The 22,264-nt window shown below is 35.4% G+C and overlaps 1 protein-coding gene and 1 long non-coding RNA gene across 26 annotated transcripts in view; one reads left to right on the top strand and one right to left on the bottom strand.

Moving 5' to 3' along the window:
• The window catches only part of LOC132914843 (plasma membrane calcium-transporting ATPase 3), an 89,491-nt gene that overhangs the window by 12,207 nt on the left and 55,020 nt on the right, over window positions 1-22,264 (bottom strand). For 12 of the 24 annotated variants that reach the window (XM_060974288.1, XM_060974281.1, XM_060974287.1 and 9 more), the window contains 2 exons: window positions 20,555-20,623; window positions 6,499-12,296 (listed from right to left, as the gene is read on the bottom strand). The exons of 2 other annotated variants lie outside the window; for them this stretch is intronic. In XM_060974288.1, coding sequence (XP_060830271.1) covers window positions 11,811-12,296; window positions 20,555-20,623 — 555 coding nt within the window. In that variant the 3' untranslated portion in view covers window positions 6,499-11,810. Of the gene's footprint in view, window positions 1-3,146; window positions 3,216-6,498; window positions 12,297-16,291; window positions 16,377-20,554; window positions 20,624-22,264 lie in introns of those variants that run through there. 10 more of the 24 variants (XM_060974299.1, XM_060974296.1, XM_060974295.1 and 7 more) reach the window with 8 other exon arrangements.
• Window positions 799-5,634, top strand: LOC132914881 (uncharacterized). 2 transcript variants are annotated; one of them, XR_009659704.1, is made up of 3 exons: window positions 799-1,429; window positions 1,854-2,735; window positions 2,808-5,634. It is a non-coding gene; the product is annotated as an uncharacterized LOC132914881 (long non-coding RNA). The 2 variants fall into 2 exon arrangements; XR_009659703.1 differs by having other exon boundaries at window positions 799-2,735.

Below are 22,264 nucleotides of genomic sequence, written 5' to 3' on the forward strand. Positions count from 1 at the left end.
CGAATATCCGGTTTAGATAATGCGTTTCTCTGGTACTTTAAACATGCATGCTATACCACGCAATGCGCTCTGCTGATCAACGATTCTCCCCTCCACAGGGAGACAACGATCATCCCATTGAATTTGTGTTTTTCAGTTCGTCATTTCTCTTTTTTTTCGATTTTTCAGTTCTAAGCAGCTCACAGGTCAGTACACATGGTCTGGTGATTCCCCGCTTCACGAACGAAGCGTCTGCCCTCTTTACTCTCATTATTGAATCACGTAGACACCCGCACATAATTATATATAGAGAGACACGTTAGTAAGGTTAAATTTACCCTTTCTGAAGTTGGTACAAAAGTAGCAGCGAGATAAAAAGGAGATTATTTCTTGTCTCTTTTTGATTGTTGCAAAAGCTTGAAGGAATTGGTATGTTGGTAAAGTACGCAAACTTATCGACAGTTGATAAGTAATGACGAAATGGAGGGAAGTCGCATCAATCGTGCCGCTAAGATCAGCCAGAGTGTACGAACTTATTACAAAACAGAGAGAGAAGGTGAATGGTGGCAAAGAGAAGTAAAGAAGGATCTTTCAATCAGTTCAAAAAGAGACCGTGATACGTCTTTGAAGATCATCAGAGAGGTACTAAAATGAATCATATATCGCTCGATTACATTCTAAGTTGTTCAAAAAAAAAAAAAAAAAAAAAAAAAAGAAAAAAAAGAAAAAAAAGAGAGAATATTAATTGACCCTGATTTGGAGAATTATGTGAGCTAACAAAAATTCTATCTGATACTCTACAAACGTGAATCTTCGCTTCTCTATTTTGACGATCGATCGGTATCGAGTATCCAGAGAAAAAAATAATTCTTTGTATAATTCGACTGTAGAAACTATCTTGTAAGCTAATCATAGCGTTAAACTTTCAAAAAAAGAGTGTCACTTTTAAGGATCCTTCACAGGACAGCCAACTTGCATGAATAAAGATATCCAGTATTGCAAAGGAGTACATACAAATCGCACACCGCTTTGCCAGGGACTGTAATTTGAAAGTATTTGTGGATCTGTGTTCTATACATAACGACCGGAAATTGGTTCACTTAGGAAGAATGTAATTATATTAAATGTACTATAAAACACGTGGTATAGTCGTAATGCATGGAACATTAGTAACGTGCCTGCGAACACGACGTGGATCGTGTGAATAAAAGTATGAATCATGAAAAATGTGAATGTGTTATGTAATAGTACATTGACTTTCGTTTGTAAGTTTCTATTGGCCAACTTCCGCGGCCATATTGTAAGCGATACTTGAAGTTAATATTCGATCGAAGTACATTGGTTTAGTCAACCTTATCATAGTGACCATTCTCCATAAATAAAATAGTAGAATCGACAAAAGAGATAATGAAGTTACGCGAACCACGTCGTATCATAAATGCAATCAAAGGTATGGTACTATTTGCTTGCATGTAAGCATAGTTAGCCGAAAGATCAGCAAAATGTTTGTGAAGTACAAAGAAGATGAGCCCTTGAGGTTATCAGGGCAGCAAATGGTACTGATTAAATAGCAGATTTTTAATTCAGATCCATTCAAAAGGACGGACAAATGCCCTGTGAAATTAGGGGAAATATCCCTGTCAAGCAATAAAAGAAAGATCTCGATCGAGCTATGTCCATTATCAATGAATGTCGCAACAAAGAATCTCATTTCGATGAAAAACTTCCGATTATATTCAATTATTTCATTTTCATAATTACTTTAGATCTTATTAGATCTTGTTTCCAGAGAATATTTAGTAGTATTTCAAATTTAATAATGTTCATAGCTGTAGCTATTTTTGGTATATTAATGAATTGTATTTTTATTTTAGGTTTATTAAATATTGTCTTTTATCGAAACGAGAAAGACCGATTGATTTATCGCAATTTCTATAATTTTCGAAGAAATGGAAAACAACAGGGTAAAATCGTGAGATACGAAGTAACAGAGCGCAAAAATGCAGCGTGCCACTGAAAAGGTTAAGAGGAATTCTTTATTATCGATTTATCGATAAGCGATAGCAAGCTCTCGACACCAGTGGTGATCTCTGAAGGAACTCCTTTCACAAAATATGACTATATTTTGTGAAATCCCCAAAATTATAATAGTATCTTAGTGATAATAGTTTTAGCAACAATTATTTTTTCGTGTAAGTAGTATTTAACGTGCGTAGTGATTAACAAAGTTGTCATTAGTTAATTTAAAACAAAGCTATTGCTATATATATTTACTATAATGAACAAATATAGTACTAATAATTTTATAGTTGTTACTAATGGAAACGAAGTGCTACGTTGTTTGTAATCCAAGATAAAGAAACACAGTGCTACGTTGGTAAAACGGATACTGTGCGTCCCTAATTATTTACAAATCTAACTGAAGTAGTTCTAGAACATGGTCTATTAAAACTAATTTCAAACGTCTAGTATTTAAAATAAAGGAAATTAACTTCTAATCAAACGTCACCAGGTGTCGAGATCCACAAAGAAAGAGAAATAGTTTGAGAAACAGAAGCGGACAAACAATAGCTCGTGCGCGCGCGCGCTATCATAGAAGTGTTCTATGGCTGTGTGTGTGCATTAGGGGATATTCATACGTGACTAGAGGATGTCGCAGACGCATAAATCAGCGAGAAAAGGGGGAAATCGGGACCTGTCGATATGTACCACTAGTAAAAAAAAATCCCTAACCTTTCCATTGCTTAAGATTTCTGGTAACTTTTATCACATTTCTTTTAAAGATAGTGAAAGAAATCTTGTAATTAATAAAATTTTATTTATTTTAGATCGAGTCAGAAGGAAAATGAAAAGGCTAGGAAAGATTAGCACTACCAACTTATAAAATAAAAATAGAAGACAAAAGGGGTAGAAAGAAGGCGTGTAAAACGAAAAGCGTGTGAAAGAAACAGAGAGACAGAGATAGTATTAGACAGAGATAGAAATTCTGTATGTGTGTATGTCTGTGTAAAGGTATGCCTGCATGTATATGTTATATGTATATGTGTGTGAACATAGAGTAAAAACAGTTACAGTAGACAGTTACAGACAGACAGACAGACAGACAGATAGAAATAAGATAAAGATCTAGCGAAAGTGTGAAAGATAGAGCAGAGAGGAGCGCTTACAGCTTGGTCTGTCGAACTCTTGCTGTAGGGTACTGGTATCAAACGTTCCTGCAACTCGCCACCTATTACCTTCAAGAGTAAAGGATAATATCATGGTTATAACTGGATACAACGAGCAGTTAATGCACTTAACAGTACACCATTTCTCGAAATATCGGTGTACTAAAAAAAGTAATTCTTTTTTAACATTCCTGAACCTTTTTCCCGGTATTGAATAACACCACGTTCTCTGCCTATAGGCACCTTTTAACTGATGAAATTATCTCTTTGAAATTTCCCTAGGAATAAATCCAAAGCTATATTTATAGTTACCATCCCTCATGGAGATTTTGTTTAGCAGATTATGCGAGAAACGATTGAACTGGCCTCCAGGATACCAATTTACTATTTTAGAAACTACTTTGTTTGGTGTTTTGTAAGGAGTATTTACAACAGAAACAGATATTTAGAGATAGTGAAGCTAAAAAGTGCCTGATCATCGATAACTATTGAGAAAGAAGTACACATAAAAGTGGTAACCTGCTGGTTATGTATAATCATTATGTATATGTTATTCGCGTGAATATTATTGGATGTGTAAAACTCGCGGCACTCGATCGCACGAAGTATATGGAAAAAGGAAATAAAAAAGATAACAGAGATTTAAAAGTGGAAACCGAGAATAGCTCATACATGCAACGTAAGATATAATATCCTTGAAGATATACACCCTCGTACGATATGTTTTCCATTTATCATTTCCAAACGAAAACTGTTGTAAGAAATGCCTAGCAATGTATGTATTTTCCTTGTCCCATTGTATGTTGATATTAACGTAACAGGTGAAAATCCTACGAAGAACGATTCCTATTACAGTGTCAAATTAATTAATTAGCCCAGTGAGAGACGAATTTCATAGGTTCCATTTATCTCTGCACTTCGAACTTCTCGAGACCTACCCGGTGAGTTGCAAAGTCACGCATATACAACAATGATCTTTATTACATGAAGTAATAATAATAGAGTATCTTCTGAATAGCATCACGAAATGGTGAAAGTCTAGGACAATGAGCGAGTAGAATAAATCCGAGATTAGAGTTTAGAAAGTTCCGTAGAGACTCAATCTCAAACATAGTAAAGTACTGCGCATCTAGTTGTATGCATCCCAGTAGAGTATCGCGTGTTTAGTTGCATATAGAACACCGTGACGTTCACTAACAAAGTAGTCTACGGTAGAATAATCAATGACTGGCACAGTACCAGCTAGTAGTAAGGAGTAGTCAGATGGACCGCAGCGAAATATTAAATTTAACTTCGTTTTGGAGTGCATCAAATTTGTCACTTTTTTAATAACGTATCATACTTTTTGGTGAGTAGAATTTAAAAATATTAGTTACATCATTATGAGTTATTCATATAGAGCTCCATTTTTGGAAAAAAATTGAGATTGTATATCTGTTAAGTTTACGCGCATGCCACTAACCGTAGTCTAGAATTACTTTATCCAGTTTAACTAACTACTGTTACCTCTATCAATCAGGATTTTGTTTGTATATCTCTCAAAACAATAATATCCCCGTCTTAGAACTGAAGTTTTTTAATTCTACTCGCCAAAAGCTTATCATATGTTGTGAAAAAAGATCACAAATTCGGTATGTCCCAAAACATTCAACCAAATATTCTATATTAGAGTTCATGTACATTAGTGTCTTAAGGCCATCGAAGAGTAACCTCGATAACAGTGCTGTCCATCAGTAGCAGGATTTCTAAATATACCTTCAAATGATTTATATTTATGTAACATCCTTTGTTTGATTATATCCATAGAGAGTACTGACAAGGTTTAGCTGTAAAATCTGGGGATGCCTCAGATATATTTATGTATAACAAATTCCTGTATCATTATAATATATAATTCTTATAAGATATAATTTTTCAAAAGAACTGTAACGGTCAACTTGCGAATAAAGTTTTGACACCGTTACTTTAATTTAGTGCTCACACTCTGAAACAAAGGTATTTCTCTCCTTCCTAGGGAATTTTACACCGCAAGTGGCTCAGTTACATGTTACGCCATAAAAGTGGGGGGTGACTACTCGAAAATGACCTTGAAGAACCAACATTTGAGAACTCTAGGATAGAATTAATTAGACGTATCTTATTAGTGATACGTTTAATAACTGATCTACTGTGCAGGATTCCATCGACTGATTTTTCTTCTTTTTACTGTATTACAAAGTGCAAAAGCATTAGTACGGCCTTTGAAAATAAAATCAGGCTCTGGAATCCCCGTAAAATAAATCGATTTGCGAGCGAGAGTGGTGACTTACGAAACATACGAATAGAAATGTTAGGTGAGCGTGAGGAAAAACAGAATAAAGTGAAAGCTGATGTGCCTTGGTTCACAGCCGGAAATAGTGCTCTTGAGTACCTTTCCGGAAATGCATTTGTTTCGAAGCTTCACATAGTACTGGTGATACAACCATTATTTTTTCAATGCAAATAGAGAGATTGACAATTGGGAAAAATATATGTTATTATATCAGACGGAGAAAGCAGAAATTTATTTTCATTAGATGAGCCTGCTTTGACAGGCTCGCAAACTTATTTTTTTTTCTATCGTTGAGAAAAATCTTTGAGGAGAAAATGGACATTAGAAGCAGCTGAGTACTTTGCACTTTTCATTTCCTCGACCGTGAAGGAACATCGTGTGTTCGTGCAGCAGAATACGGTTTAACGCAAGCAATGCATAGAAACCACAGAAATGCTTTTTTTAGTGTGAGCATACAGTGGACAATCTTAAATAATTTTCTCATCTTATACTTAATAAAACGCAACCTTTTCAGGCACTCGTCTTCGCATCAAATTCTCTTAATTTCTCTACATTCATCCTTGATTTCTCATACAATGAGATAGTTAAGGAAATGCAGTGCCTAAGAAGTTAATCAGAATGCAGACTATCATATTTCTTTGGTCTGAAAAATTCAGATCAAAAACAATGCTTGATATAGGCAAAGTGGACTCACGTTGAGTTGTAGAGTTTTTCAAAGTGCAAGCAGATACAGTGTAAGTTATAATACCAATAAGAAGTGAACAAAATAAAAAAGTTTCTCTATCGCGGTCAACAATACTTTCATCGAAGTCTCTTTCACAGTGTTCCTTCTGATTCTGATAAGACTCCTAATACTTTCTGTTATGCTGACAATAATATGAAAAGACATATAGAAGTTTGGCTATAGCGAGTAAAAAAATAGAAATATTATGGCATCGCTTGAAGAGTAAGTAGTTATAGATATATATATAATAATTGAATAGAAAATAATCCACATAGGAGAAAGATTTTCATAGAAAAATGCACATGGACCAGCATCGGTTGCCTTTAAGAATAAGTATTTACTTTTATTCACCAAGTCATTGTGCAGATTTGTTTTTTCCATTTATAAGGACGCGAATCGAGAAACGGACTTCTATAACGCGCGCTCTTATTTTCTCCGTTCAGTAGAGGGATTAATGAACTATAAAATCGAATAATTAATCCTCTGCAATAGTTTAGTTAAATTAATTTCACAATATTTACAATTACGCTAACTATTTTAACTTGTTATTTTCTTAATAATAACTATTATTTCATTATATTTTACTTAATAGTCTATCATTGTCATAATCCTTTCTTTTTCTTTTTTGAAATTTTCTTGGAATGAAACTCCCAAGTATCACTCGTATACAAGAACTTAAAGAAATCTTACAGCTTCATTTGTCTCTCCGCTTATTTCCTATATTGAATACTGGATCGCAAAGAAAATTCTCTTCAAGGTAAGAAATAATTTAAAGAGAACTTATATAACACTGAGTATTTATGTGCTATCAAATAGAATAAAACTTTATGGCGCAGTATGTATGTACATGTACTCCAACATCTTTTATGTTATATTTAATCAGATATAGAACAAATTTGTCGCATTAAAAATACTCACACATTTTGTATAAAGAATGTGAATGCAGAGGTTTAATATCACAGTGAAAACGACCGTAATACACATCATTTTTTGCAACATAAAAGAAAGAAGAGAAAATCCAATATACTAAAGATATACCTAAGAATGTTCATGCACCCTCTGCTGACTGGTTTCAATCAAATATAACATTCGGATAACGTGTCTTAAACTTTATTTTATATAATAACAATAATAATAATAATAATAGTTGCTAATAATAATTAATTAAAAATTAATATATATATATATATATTATATTCTCTACGTGTATCGTTATAATTGGTAGTCAATCATTTTCATCATTTCCGTATAATAAAATAATTTTAATCCGTCATTACGTAAAACTGAACGTCTTCTCCCGATTGCAACATATTTTCTCTCATCGTTATTTCCATAAAAACATTTGTAATCTGCATTAGACAGATAATCTCTTGATAATGATGATTTGCAAATACACCAAAGTTCGTCTGTTCCTTTCTTTTTTCACAACGACGTGTCACAGACTTTCTTTAATCTGTGTATGTATTTAATGTGCAGTGATTTCTTGCCCGAATCAAACAGGTGAATCACGACAGAGAACCCTAACATAGAAATGGATAAGAGATAAGAACAAGACAACTTGAACTCCACAATTGGAACACTTGGAAGTTGAACCTTCTTTTCTAGAAGAACTCGAATATGCCCCATGAAAAAAGTAGATCTTTCTGTTCCATGTATCAATGAGACAGATGATCATGTGAAAATAAAACCAGCATAAAAGAGGCAGATTTATGTACAGCGGTTAGAATAAAACGTTCGATATAACCGTACAATATATATGTATGTATATTTCTTATAAAAGAGATTTTATTTAACATTTTAATGTATCGCAGTTCGTGTGAACTTTTTGTATAGTTATCGATGAATTGATAGCACACTGCGATGCATTAAAATTCAAGCTTTCAGATTCGAGTTTTTCAAGTCTTTAACTTCTTCCAACGTCCCACTCTATGCATGGGTAGTTAAAATAGTACCAGAAACACGTTTTATAGAACCAGTAGTCCAGCAGAGTTTAGTTGCAATAGAATACTATGTACAGAATAATCTGGTATTTCACCAACGTAACTGGAATTTAAACTAGGTAGTTTTACGAGAAGGATTTTTCTAAACTATCCACCAGTAACGTGGTTACTTTTGATCGGTAATGTTATGACTCATCATCGCAACCAGGAGAGAAGACCTAACGCTGAGTAGTTGTTTTCTCCTTTCTCGCTTTTACAGCTCTTTCACGAAATATTAATATCATATTTCTCTTTCTTTCTTTTTTCCCTTGGTTTTTCTGCTTCATTTTTCGTTTCTCTCGCAATCCTGGCAGTGGATATCGGCTTTTAAGTCGATGTGTTTCACATTGACACACACCTGGTGCGCGAAACGTTTTAAGAGATTACAAAATGGAATAGATAAACTGACTATATGACTCTATCCGTCGATCTGAATCGGATTAAAAAGTAAGTTTGCCTCGTTTCTCGTTCGCTATCCGAGCGCAAAAGAAATTCTGATCCCTGCCGATCATGTTACTCATAGCTTATGATACAATTCCTGAATGAAACCTTGATCCCTCCTTTTAGAACTTCCTTATAACTTTTCACTTTCTTCCGTCTTATAGCACAATAATCTTCCAATGTTTTATAACATAAAAATCAAAATAAATTAGAATTTATAAAAACGTAATACAAAATATATATTTAAATACTTTCTTGTCATGAATTAAAAACTTACAACTTTGAATCTTTTCAATTGTCCAGCTATCCATGTTCCAAAATAGATGAATCAAGATTTTATCATGCTTCTGAATAAGAGAAGAAGCTAGGAGGGAGAAGAGGACAGCGACGAGATCCGATCTCACGATTAAGTACTTCCTTTTGCCATCGTCGTTCCATTGATTGCTTCTCGGTGGGTCCTTTGTGCTTTTGAGTTGAGAAAAGAAATGAATCATGCTCTTCGTGATTCTATTGACGGACTATGGCGGCCTATAAATCGATTGTCTCATGATTGCTAGCTCTGTTTTCTTGATTTACCGCGCTCTGACATTGTCCCACGTATTTGAAAACCTGTTTGAGTGACTCACGAAGACCCAGGTTCTAGAGAAACCGAGCTACAGAAAGATTCCCCTCAGATGCGAAAGTGAAGTACTGCAGTTTGTACAGAGTGTTTATGGAGTCTTGATCTACTGCTGAAATCCTTGAATCTTTTGAATGTTTATCATTTTGATGGATTATTAATTAAAATACCATATAAATTGCTTAATAACAGAATTATGAGTATATTTGTCAATTAAAAACTTAATTTAATGTCTTTAAAGTCCTTGAATTATCCTTGCAAATACAGCTTTTTCCATCTATATAATTTGTCTTTATTTAATTTTATATTATACTCTGCTCAAAATCTCATCGGAGACTTTATTTCATTAAATTCTAAGAATTTCACGTTGCTTTAATCTCCAATTTATTTGAGTATAGTACGATATCAATATCATCATGTACCATCAAGCTCGACAGATGACACTGATTTAATAATTCTGGACGTAGCTTTCTTAGCTACATTTCACAGTGGAATCGAACAGACACAGACAATAGGATTCCTGATAATTGTGCAAAAGATTAATATATGGTATGAAAGAACACAGACTTTATAAACACCCTGTACGATATTCCTAAATGAACACTAGATAATGACGATGAATAAGTCAAATGTGTTAGGTCTCGATGATGTGTTATGCTTCCTAATTGATCCTTAAAACAGAATGAAATGAATAAAACAGCTATCAATTTTTCTCTGATTATAGAAGCTCGTTTTTACGATAGACAATAATGGTCTCTATATATACAGGCTTCTGGAAAAAAGATAAGTACATTTTCTGTTAAAACAACAGTCTTTGGGAAGATTCCAAAAGAGACCAATGCATCTTTTGACTCACCCTGACAGAGTATTTTATAATACATAAAGTAATATTCTTATGAAAATCAAATGGAATTGCTTCTACTGACAGAAATGGATGAAAACTGTTCTGATATGTTTGAATCGAGTTCCATGAAAGTTAAGTAAGCGAATAGAGTAATGTAAATGACGAATGAATGGTGTGCGAAGAGACATATTAGTCAAGCAAGCAAACATTTAAGCCGGACCGACGTGCACGCAGACAGTAGGCAGCCAGTCTAACATTTTAGTGGATTATTATCAGGCATTGTCTGTTGCACATTGAACTTAAAAAATGCTTCAAATAAAACACACGAAGTTTTACGCACAAAAAAATGAGCGAAAGTGTACAAGAGAAGGATGAAGAGAACATTAAACGCATGAATAGTAAGTTCCAGATTCCTCCATCTTACATTATTTCTTTTTTATACATATATATACATTTATTTATACAATAAATATATCTTCCGAAAATCAATTAAAATATTTAATATAGTTTAATTTATAAACTAATCATAATTTCTATTAAATGGAGGAATCTCAAGCAATTTTTAATTTCTGAAGTTTCATTTTGATCGATGTTAAAGTAGAATAATGACTATGATCGAACGTAAATTGTTTGTCTCGTTTTCTGTGCTCGGTTTCCTAAGGAAGAATATGAAAGAGGCTGAACAAACGTTTCTAGAGCAGGTGAATTGGGCCGCCTCGTGAAGAAGCTCGGACGGACAGGCTGAACAGGCCTCTGTTTTCAAAACGAACCTTAAGTACTTGCAGCTCTCTCTTTCTCCCAGAATTCGAAAGAAGCGACGCCTGACTGTTTCGAACATCTTTAATAAAAGGAGCATTTCGTTCTAACTCCGTAGGAGAAAAAAGTAGAAAAAAAGAAAGAAGAAGAGGATAGATCATGTCTTGGAATAAAAACGCTCTTCCTTGGAAAGAAGACAGCAGGAATGAAGGTACTATGGAGTATCCAGTGGTCTCTCGGATAAAAAGCAATCACTTGTGAGAGCTAGAATAAAAATTATGATGAAATATGAAAAACCTAACTTTAAAAAAACATAAAATCTTGAGAACAAGTTAAAGTACTTTCGATGCAAGAGAAGGGACAGTAAAATGCAGAGAATAAGAAAAGTCCACTACGAGTCAGTCCACAACTGACAAGGAGTTAATACCTTATGGCTTCCAACGTAGACACAGAGAATAGATAGATAAAATATCTATAAAATAGACAACAAAACCCGCACGACGATTCTATGAATTGTACTTGTAAGAAGTAGAAAAAGGAAGAAAAAAGGCGACATATATAGAAAAGAAGTTTAACAATGGTAGGTGGAAGTTAATTTGCTAGTCCTTTGAAGCTACCAGCCATCGAAAGATCATGAATGAAAATCTACGACCCGCTTATTGATTATCATTTTAAACGACTACCACAGGTAAGTAGCTGTACGATAGAAGAAAACCCATGAACGTGTCTTGCCACGAAACAGTGGTTCGGGCAAGAATCAAAATTGGCAGATGGTCTAGAACCGAGGACAGTATTCTGACTGCTATTTAAAACATAGAGTAAGAGAAAGAGAGGGTTGAAATGGAAATACAAAAAGAGTATAAATGAAAGAACGATTCGTGACTATGTGATAGAGGAAAGAAACAAGAGGGTGAAGTGAGAGTAATAATAATGACGAGAGAAAAGGGTAGAATTTGGTGGATGTACAGTGGTGACACGCAAAGCTGCCTTTTAAATGCTGGTTTCATGCACGAGCTTCGTCAATTCAGGGAGGGCCAGATTATTGGAGCTGAGAAGCAGGGAGTTTCCTGTGTTGCTGTTGTTGTTACTCTGCATCTGCGTATGGTTGGGTTGTTGGGCCTGATTTAGGGCACTATTGGACGAGGATCTATTGTCATTGGTGGTGTTTATGGTGGTATTATGATGATGGTTGTATGCGTTGCCCGATCCCGTGACGCTGAGCAGCAACGGCGACGTAGAGCTGTTCATCCTGGCGGCTATGTGGTCCTGATCGGCGGTCTTGTTCGGCAAATTGCCCTTGCTGGCGTTCAGCGCGGTGTTTGTCGGGTCTTCGTCAATGTATGTGAAGTCAGATAGTGGTCGGGGCCCAGTGTGGCTGCGTGAGCTGCGCATACTGTGTAAGCTGTGTAAACTATGGACAGAGCGACGCTCCTCCAAATCTTCCAGAGTCGACTTGAACGCTCTTATTACTCGTAGCTGTAAAAATAGGGAAGAGGATGTTCTATCAGGAAGCGAGGAGGCAAGCTAGCGACACACAAGCACGTCATACTTGTATTTATCTCAATTTGTGTGTGTCAAACATCATATGTTTTTCATGTAGATTGTCCTTTCCTCTCTCTCTCTCTATATATGTATATATACATATATACACACAGTAAATATACGTGTATATATATATATATATATATATATATATATATACTTTTCTCATTTTTGGTAGCTTTGGTAGAGCTTTATGATTACTCAGTTGTTGGTCTATAGATGTGTATATTTGTGCTTTCTCTCTCTCCCTTTCATCACAGGGAGAGGCACCCGGTTCTCTTGCGGGGATAATTTGGGTGTACAGCTCTGTAGGATTTTCTCTAATCGTGTGATGTTCGTGTAGTTGTATATATGTATATGTCTCGTGTACATACATCGATGGGTTGTTCTCTTCGTCGTGGACCTGGTTGCATTTCACCCGAATTCAGACTTAAATGATTGCGTTCTGGGGCATGGCTCTACCGCCAAGCGTACATGCGCGCATCTATATTTACTGTGCGTACCTATTTATTCTGGCTAAAAGCCGTGGGAATATTCAGAGGGACCAAAATAAAAATAATCAGGAATTCTTTGCTTCACTACGTATCATCGTAACAACTCGATTCTTTCTCAATAAGAACGAATCTGACTGCACGAGTCTATTTCTCATCTCACAGACTCGGAGGGTACTACTAGATTACACCTGCACTTAGATAAGCTGATTCTAAACACCAAACAACAGATTTCTAAAAGTAGAATTATCTTCGCATCTTACTTCTGATCAGTTGACCTCTTCTAAAAGTAAACGCAATGGACATCGAATGGATCGTTCCATTGGATTTTATTTTCACCGCCAAAGTCCAGTTACAATGGTATTAAAAAATTAGGGCGATACTCACAGAAAGATCTTTGGTTTAAACGTGTCCTGAACCAAAGTAATAGGATCAAAACTCTCAAGGATGAAAATAAAGATGTTAGGTTGCTGAAACAATTTCGGACAGCGTGAATTCCTTATTCGAACGAGGAATTTGGTGTCTTGGAAATATTAAAAACGTCTTCCTAGTGGTCAATTAGAAACGATAAATCTTGAACCAAGAGCTGGACAATGGAGGCTAGTTTTGATGAAGCACACGCTTGAACCGCGACCGTGAGGAGAGAGTCAAGCGTAGGGAATTGAAAGTTAAGATAAAAATAGTGACAAAGAGACACAGTGTACAACAGTGTAGCAAAGAGTGTGTATACATTCTGAAGAGAAAGAGGAAGAGAAAGAGAAGAAGATAGAATTGAAAGGAAAATTCTATAAATTAGAGAGCATTCTGGTGAATTGTCGTGACTTTATACTAATTTCTTGTGATCATGCTACTCAAATAACTTTGCATTCCACATTTATGACGATTAATTGATTCCTTTAAGGAATCTTTTTCTGCAGATTCAAGTTTCTCTCTCTTCTGGATACCAAATACAAATTGTTTACTTTATGAATCAATATATAAAGTTGTTTGCTTGTTTTAAATAACAAGCAATAATCCATAAGCTTATTCTACGTTCTTACGTCATCCCTTTGAGTCTAATGACTCTGTCAGTACAATCTTTATAATCAGCAGAGTAATTAGAAACCTGGACTGTTCGAGACTTATGATTCTTCAGTCTCAATATGTACCCAAAATGGCACTGAAAATGGATCTGTTTACGTTCGGTATTTGAACTCTAATAATAGTTGCATATTTCCCGGCTTTGGAATACTATAAACGGGATAATGCCTTGGTGCACCATTCTTTTGCTTAAATAGACAAATTCTGCTGGCAATTGAATCCTAAAATAGATTGCCTTGGTGAATTCCAAGTTCGCTATAGGGCGCACCGTGCGGTATTGAGATCTAGTCATTAGAAAATTAGAGTCAAAGATGCACAATCCAGTTTGATGAATTTAAGATACGTTCGTTTGAGAACGTAGAGATATCAGGACGATTTACATGCCGGCAATTATAATAGCAGTTACAATACATCATAATTATAGTAATTGTAGCCACTAGAAGCTTCTGGTTTGACGAAACCCTTTTTTTTTTTTTTTGTCTGGTTTAGAACGCACAAACCATTGCCAAACAAACTCAACCTTTCTATGCCACTTGCGCGCAACACCGTGTTAGAGATTGGGCAAACACAAAATCGATGCAAACGTGAGCAATCGTGCATACGCACACTCGCATACCGCGTCAAGGAAACAAATTAAACGGATTTATACAGAGGAATGCCATATGCCACGTCTGTGTAGGGTTATCGTTGCCTTCAGATAAGTTATTTCCTCTTGCAGCCTAGAAACTGATGATCCAAGTACACAGTGTCTGCTTGAAACTGCAGAGAAGTGAACATGCCATCAACTTTCTTTCAGGATTCAAGTGTACTTGATTCCAAAGCCATAAATCAAGCAATCTATAAATCAAATGATAAGTTTTCTTTCAGTTTACATTCACTTAACTCTTGCTGTGAATCTTCGTACCTACTATCTAAGTAGGATCTAAATCCTACTGTTCATTTATGTTTCAACATAATATCCACCAATCTCCAAGTTTATCGCTTTAAAATAGAAAAAAGAACTCAAAAAGAAAGTATTACGCAAGAAGTGTTCACTTTCAGCAGCAACTGTAGGCTAACACATACAGTATAGATCCTCGGTAAAGAGTGAAGCAACAAAGGGAAGTAAGTCTACCTGCAATTAGACACGATAACCCAGCCACGAGCAGCAGGTGGCACAGGAAAAGGCAAGGAATCATACGAGACTGAGAAAAGCTGAGAAACACATTCGTTCACGAGAGAGGTTGGAGAAATCATATTCTGATAGGAGATTGAAGAGACTGTAGGAGGTTTTTAGACAATAACACGCCGTGAAATTTCTTCCTACAGACAATCTGTAAACACAAAAAGGCAAAAGTTGGTTATCACGGTATTATACGTTTGTAAACGCGTTGTAAAAGAAGTCTTTTCACGGGGTGCTGGATCTGAGATCCTTCGCCGGAGACACAATGCGGGGGAGAGAGACAAACGCAAACAGAAAACGCAAGCAGCAAGGAGGAAGAATCTCCGCTCGACCAGGCAGAGCTTTTTAAAAAAGCTGGACAAGATTGCCTCTCTCGTCGAGGCAGTTCTATAGTCCTCGTGCGAGTGTACGTACGATACCAAAAGAGGGATGGTCGTGTTCAGTTAAAAACAAGTTGCACACGGCCGCTATGAAAAAAGAATGCTTTTTTCTTTTTCTTTTATCTTTCTTCTTTGATGCTAACAGTTGCGATATTATATCGTATGAACAAGTATGAAAATGATACAGTATGGGGGAAAAACACGCAGCACACAATCATGTCAGACAGCTATACACTACTGAAAAAAGAGGGGAGGGCGGACGGTGGTCTACCAACACAAGAGGCTCTTCCATCGATTCCACCGACCAACTCACACCCACTACACAAAAACACAGTGCAACGAAACATCGTTCACTGCATCCGCGCTGAGGAATCGTCGCCTTCGTCCCTCGATAATTTCTCAAACTTTCATAAACGCAAAATATCAGTCAATAGTTAGCTATATAAAAATAGAAATAGAATTACCTTTTCCTTTTCTTTCTCTTCTTCTTAAATCAAACATCTTAAATATCTGCTGTTCTCTGTTATTCTGTTTTAGTTATATTTGTCATTCTATAGTATTTTGAAATCAGCTACGACACTAAACAATACATTAATAATGAATAATTTACAATTACTCTTCTCTTTTATGAAATTGGTTACAAGTAACAAGTAGCGAAAGGGTAAACGTGATCGGTTATTGAGAACAGGTCCAATGGCGACGTTTCACTCAGCACACCGTACGTACGTCGACGATCCGTCCTGTGTATGCGTACGTATGGCAGAATTGACGATACAACGTATTATAAACGGCAGGCGATCTACGTGAGCTACGTACTTGTTTGTACTCCGACAGGATAAGTGTAGCGGCGGGCAAGACTGCCGCCCCGTTATACCTCAGTCTCCCGAATGGGTTCCGCTGGCTAACAAACCACAAATCATACCATCAGTCTTAATTTCTATTCTCTCCGTAGTATCGTTACTTGTTTTAGGCGTGTCTTTTTTTTTTTTATTTGGCGTTTGCGTCAGTATTTTAATCCCTGCTTACACTGGCATATATGTCTCGTTATCTTATATTTTAGTTCTGTTTCTTTGTATTTGTTGTTGCTGGACTCTTCGTTCTCGTTAGTCAAATGTTTCCCAGTTATCTTCTTAATCAGTCTTTTTTCAGGTGTGTACGTGAAAGTGTACGTGTGTAGAATTCTGGAGGGCTCGAGACTTCGTGCAAGTTGTCAAGAGGCTCGAAGATCACTTGGGATATATTCTTGAACAATTGAGTGTTAAATATCAACTTAATGTTTCGAAAATTAATTACATTTGCAAGTTTACTCTTGGCTTCTTAAAACCTTCCTCAATAACCTCAAGATTCATCGATATACAAAGTAACTCGAACCTTTTGTGTAAGAGAATCAACAAAGCTTGAAAGCTTGCATAGAACGGAGTCGAACGGTCAATTGCTACATGCAAGCGTTTTTCTTATGTGAAATAAAGTAGTAAAAAGTAAAGTATGTCCAGCAGGTTCTGTAAGTCCAGAATAATGTAATCTGTGGTCTGGTAGTGATGTTCTTAGAATTATGAATAAAATATTCTTCGAGTCATCCAAAACAATGTATATTCAATATATCAACATTATTCTTCCATTATTCACAGTTCTAAGGATTTCCTGAAATCCAAGACCATTAAGTATTAAAACATTCTTAGCTTCCTTTGGCTCAAAGACTATTCTCTGATAGCCTTCATCCCTTACTAACCAAAGAAAGTACAAGTAAGTATATAATAAATGCACATCCGCCTCAAGCTTGCAAAAAACGATAAAAATCCCTATGTGTTTGTGACATTGTTTATGTGTGTATGTACAGGTATGAGTTAACTGCCAGTTTTCTTGAAGGTTTCTTTATTGATAAGAGCTTCAACTGTCGTGTACACAGCAGACACAGACAAACAGACAGATAAACAGACAAACTGTGCACGTACATCTCATTATATACGCAACAGCACACGCACATTGAGAGACACACGATGCATTATGGCCATGTATCATCCACCATATAAATGTTAAGTGGTATGGTATAATATATCACAGCAAGACTGGCACACACTGCAACGATTAAAGAACAAAAATAAGAAATAAAAAGGAGCAGATATCAGCCAATAGAACCTCAGGTGTCCACAGAGCAGTAGACACACATGTATGAGTATAATTATTATACTGTTTGTTTCCCTGATGCAACAGCGTGTCGTTGTTGGTTTGTGGTTGTTAATTAATGTTGACGCTTTGTTTGTCCATATCACACGTATCATCTTTAAGGTTCCTGCCATAAGTTCTTGGTCATGCAGTTCACACGCATAGCACACGTACAAGGTACTCTGGGGCTGCTTATATTCGGTAAGTGCATCTCTTGTGAATTAACAATTGTTTGAGTTTTAGGAAAGCTTCCATAAAGAGAAAGATTGCCTGTGCTTTGTGAGAGTTTCAGAATCATTGTAGCTGCTTTTTTCTTTGCTTTGTTCTGTATCGGGCATGATAGTTACTCATATGTTAACATATGTATACAGAATGACGATGGTGACAGTGACAACGATAGAGCTTGAGGCAAGCTGTTGGAAAACAAGTAGCTGTTTCTTTATAAGATATATAATAGTAATAATGGAAGTGATACAGCTTGTGTGGGTGGTGCTAAATTGGAGTTTAAATAGGAAAATTTTTCCTTGTGCCCCTTCGTCTCAGTTACTGAGACTACTTTTTTTGGACAAAATAAAGAATGTTGTAGAAATGAGCAAAGTAAAGTAAGATACGAGGCACTGAAGAATGTTCTTGATACATTAACCATAGACTGATTGGAAATATATAGTTGAAGCGTGAAAAAAATATATATATGTATACATATACATATATATGTAGATATATGTATAATACCCAATGTATCTTTCATGGCAGAAGATTGTTAAACAAAAGAAAAGAAGAAAAAAAAAGGAAAGAAAAAAAAAAGACGAATACGTTTATCCTCATGATATAGAATTCTCATATTGAGAGATACAATTGTGTTACGTAAATATTTTTCTATTGATAAATTTCTGTCTGTTGAAAAAGTAGTTGGAAAAGAAAGGATACTTCAGAAGCAGACAGCGAAAACACGTAAAAATTCATTCTCAATGCTCAATGGAAAAATACTGCTGTATCATAAAGAATCACTGACCCATTTGGTAACACATTTTATAAACAAAGCAATTCCTGAAATTAAATCTTGTGTCATAAAAGGAGTACAAAGAGAGAAATAATTGGTTCAAAGAGAAAACAAACATGTTTCTAAGAGAACTTAATAAAAGTGAATATGTTATAAACTCAACATCGCCTAAAAATAAAGATCACTTCGATGATTCTGCCAATGAATACATGTACATATATACATATATATATGTATATATAATTAAGGATATTGACCGACAGTGTTTTTAAAAATGAAATGAAATATAGAAAGGAAAAAAAGAATTGCAAAAGCGTACCTTGCCGCGCGTGTATGTGTGTCCTGCACACATATATACGCATATACATACATATACGCGTACACATACGCGCATGCATTTTACATACACGTGTGTATATATACATATATCTACGTATGACACGTATATACGGGCAACTTATATACGTACATACATACGCACAGATGTGCATGCAACACCTTAGAATCAGTGGAAAAGGAAATAAAGTTAAAACAACAAAAAAATAAAAGGATGCATAAAATTTGGAAGTTGGGAAGATAAGGAAATTCAGTTTAACTTTAAAATCAGGTTGGTTTTTACTTTTTGGAAGCAGGAAACCAGAAATTAAGAAATAAATATATCCAATGTAAATAAAAATAAACATGTGAGGTATTTTTTTACTCGAAGAGAAGAGATTAGGCTTGAGTGAAAAGATAATACATACATATATACTGTACTTGTAGGATGCACAATTATCCATAAAAGAGAAATAAGTGCATCGGTAAAGTACATGATAAATAATTAAATTGATAAGTATTAAGTGACTATATTAAAAAAGAACCATAGTGATTAGTAATATATCTGTACATGACTATGTATATATTATCTTTACAATATTTAAAAATTGCAATAAAGGATAATGATAGGAATATCTTTTATCTAATAAACAACCTTCGACTCATGTTTTATTTCATAGTAACAAAGCTCTAAAATTTACATTTTTCAAAGCTTTGTATCTACAAAATGAAGCACGATGAAGCACATGATTATTAGATAGCAAATATTCTTCTCTAGAGATATTAAATATTAATATTTTTCAAACAGTTGGAAAATATTAAGGAAATCTGGATTAGATAATCCTTTGTCCGATATTATGAAGATACTTATGAGGAAAATTGAATACTGAAGTTGGAAGTTGAAAAAGAGAGGCTGGATTGGATGTGTTTGAGGAACTCTCTTCTCTTCAAGCAGAGGATGATGTGGATCCCGACTGGAACAAAATGTCTGATTTTAACGTGAAGAAAGAAAGGGGACAGAGAGTAGGAAATAGAAATATACAGTTGAGAAAAAACAATAGCGCAAAATAGAGGGCAAAAAGAATATCCAACGGGTCGTATGTCTCCTCGCTGTGTTCGTGAAAAATAAACTAAAAAATAGCACGATCTGCGCGAAAGAAGCGAGTAGAAGCTTGCGATTTGCAAGCAGAACTGCGACGAATGAAAAACAGGCGAGAGATATACACGTTGGAGAGGCAAACAATTGGAAGAGACAAACTCAGGTTGAATAAAATGAAACTGAAATAGAGGGAAACATGGAATCCTTTAAAAAAAGAAGCAGTATGTTAGAATATATTTTTCAAGACCAATTAGAAATTGTAAATCAAAGTAAGCTTTGAGTTGATGTTAAAAGTTATTAAGAGAGGCAGAGAAGTATAGGCATGGATAAGAGAGGAACTAAGTACGTCAAACAGAAAGCACCAGTAAGAAGGAAAACTCAAACTGGTTAATGAGAAAAAAAACAAAACCATCGAGAAAAAAAGTAATCAAATGGTAATCATAATAAAGAATTAATATTTAAGAACGGTCAAACAGTGCGGAGATTGGACTTGCGGACTAACCATATAGTAATCCTGAGAGGGGGATCTGCCTGTCACAGATACATTCTGCACCAGAGTTCTATTGCTCGTCTGAAAGTAGGTTACATATTCAATTTACATAATTAGCTTAACTGAGTGGGTATCTATAGTATTTTGTTTTGTTTCTTTTTCTTTCATTTGTTTGTTTCTATAGTAACTTAAAATATACAGTTTCACATAGACACATTGATATTCTTGCGTAGATTTAAATTTGTATATATGTGTGAATCTTGCTTCATAAAAAAATCATTTCTTTTTTTTTTCTTTGATGACAGTGCTAGATCATGAGGTAGTGTTATCAGAGTAAGAAGAAAGGAAATAAGAGAGAAAGCGAAGTATAAGTCAACAGAATAAAGAAAGTGGAAATCATTTTGGTCAAACTTTACTCCTCTTTTTCCTTTTTGCACCTTGGATTATGCGACCATTCCATCAATTTCTTTTATTACTTCTTAGGTAACAAGCGCAGTCAATTGGTATAGCAATGCCAATGATGGTTTCCCGTCGCATAGTCAAGAGATGTTCTCAATAAAATAGCAGAAGTAACATCGTGATGGCATAAAATAAGTAATTTACACCATCACGAGCCGCGGTGTTGGTCAAGTATGCGCTAGCTTCATCAGCCTTAACCCGTTCCCATCGAGAGAAGTGAAAGAATGAAAATAAAAGAAACAGAAAAATACGAGAGGCGTCGTCGACGAAGGGCTGTTTGTTTTTTCTTTCCGACTCTCGCTCGGGTATCGATTCCTAAGTCTTCAAGCGCTGAACAATTCTCCAACTGTCCAGAACTAACTTCCTAATATATCATTAAAGTAATACAAAATTTATATCCACAAAAAGATCTGTCATTTTATGGTCCCAGTTGAATCTCAGTCTTTTCTTTGGAGAGCCTCAATGCTGGTTCTCAGGTTAAAAATCATTTATATTCCAAAAACGTATGAAAACAAACTTATGAACTTCCTTCGTACTATATTCCTTAGTTAGAATTCTACAGATTCATCTCTACAAGGAGCTAGAAGGCACTTGTACCTTCTGTTCTATGGCCATTCCTGACTCCAAGAAGTAAAGTCTAGTTCATGAAGAGGATATGACTTAATGAAACGGAGCATTGACTACTTAGATCGCTACTATAGGTTGGTCCTAAATAATCAGAGCTGTGCTGCCTCTATGTAGATCTGGTGAGACTAGCCGTCTAATACGTGCTTGAGCTCTATGGATCATAAACGATCAGGCAATCAACACTGAAGTTCATACAAACCGAAGAGATCTACTATAGCTCTCTACACCTTACTCAACCCTGACTATATTCATCGCCCTTAAGTAAATAATGCAATTTTTGTCTAAACGGAGCTGGTTTCTTGACTGAGCTGGTTGAAAATGGGGGATGCTGAGAGACCCGAGTAGGTATTTAAGAAATGGGCGAAAATCAATTATTCGAGTCGTTCAATTAAGTCTTAATTGACTTCCTCGTGCTTCGATTTAACCTCTTCGAGTTTGAATCTCGATGAAACAGAAGTGTTTTTTTATTCGAGAAAAGCAGCAGATTCTTCTGTAAAAGAAAAAGTTGCGAATGAGAAAACCATGTCGAAGAGGTTAAGCGAGGCAATAATAACACACTTGTAACTTATAGCGTCCAAATATTTTTCACTTCTTGAAGATATTCTCTTTGGAAAGAGTAACTGAAACCGACTGCTA

The sequence above is a fragment of the Bombus pascuorum genome, chromosome 15, assembly GCF_905332965.1.
Source record: "Bombus pascuorum chromosome 15, iyBomPasc1.1, whole genome shotgun sequence".
Classification (NCBI taxonomy): Eukaryota; Metazoa; Arthropoda; class Insecta; order Hymenoptera; family Apidae; genus Bombus; species Bombus pascuorum.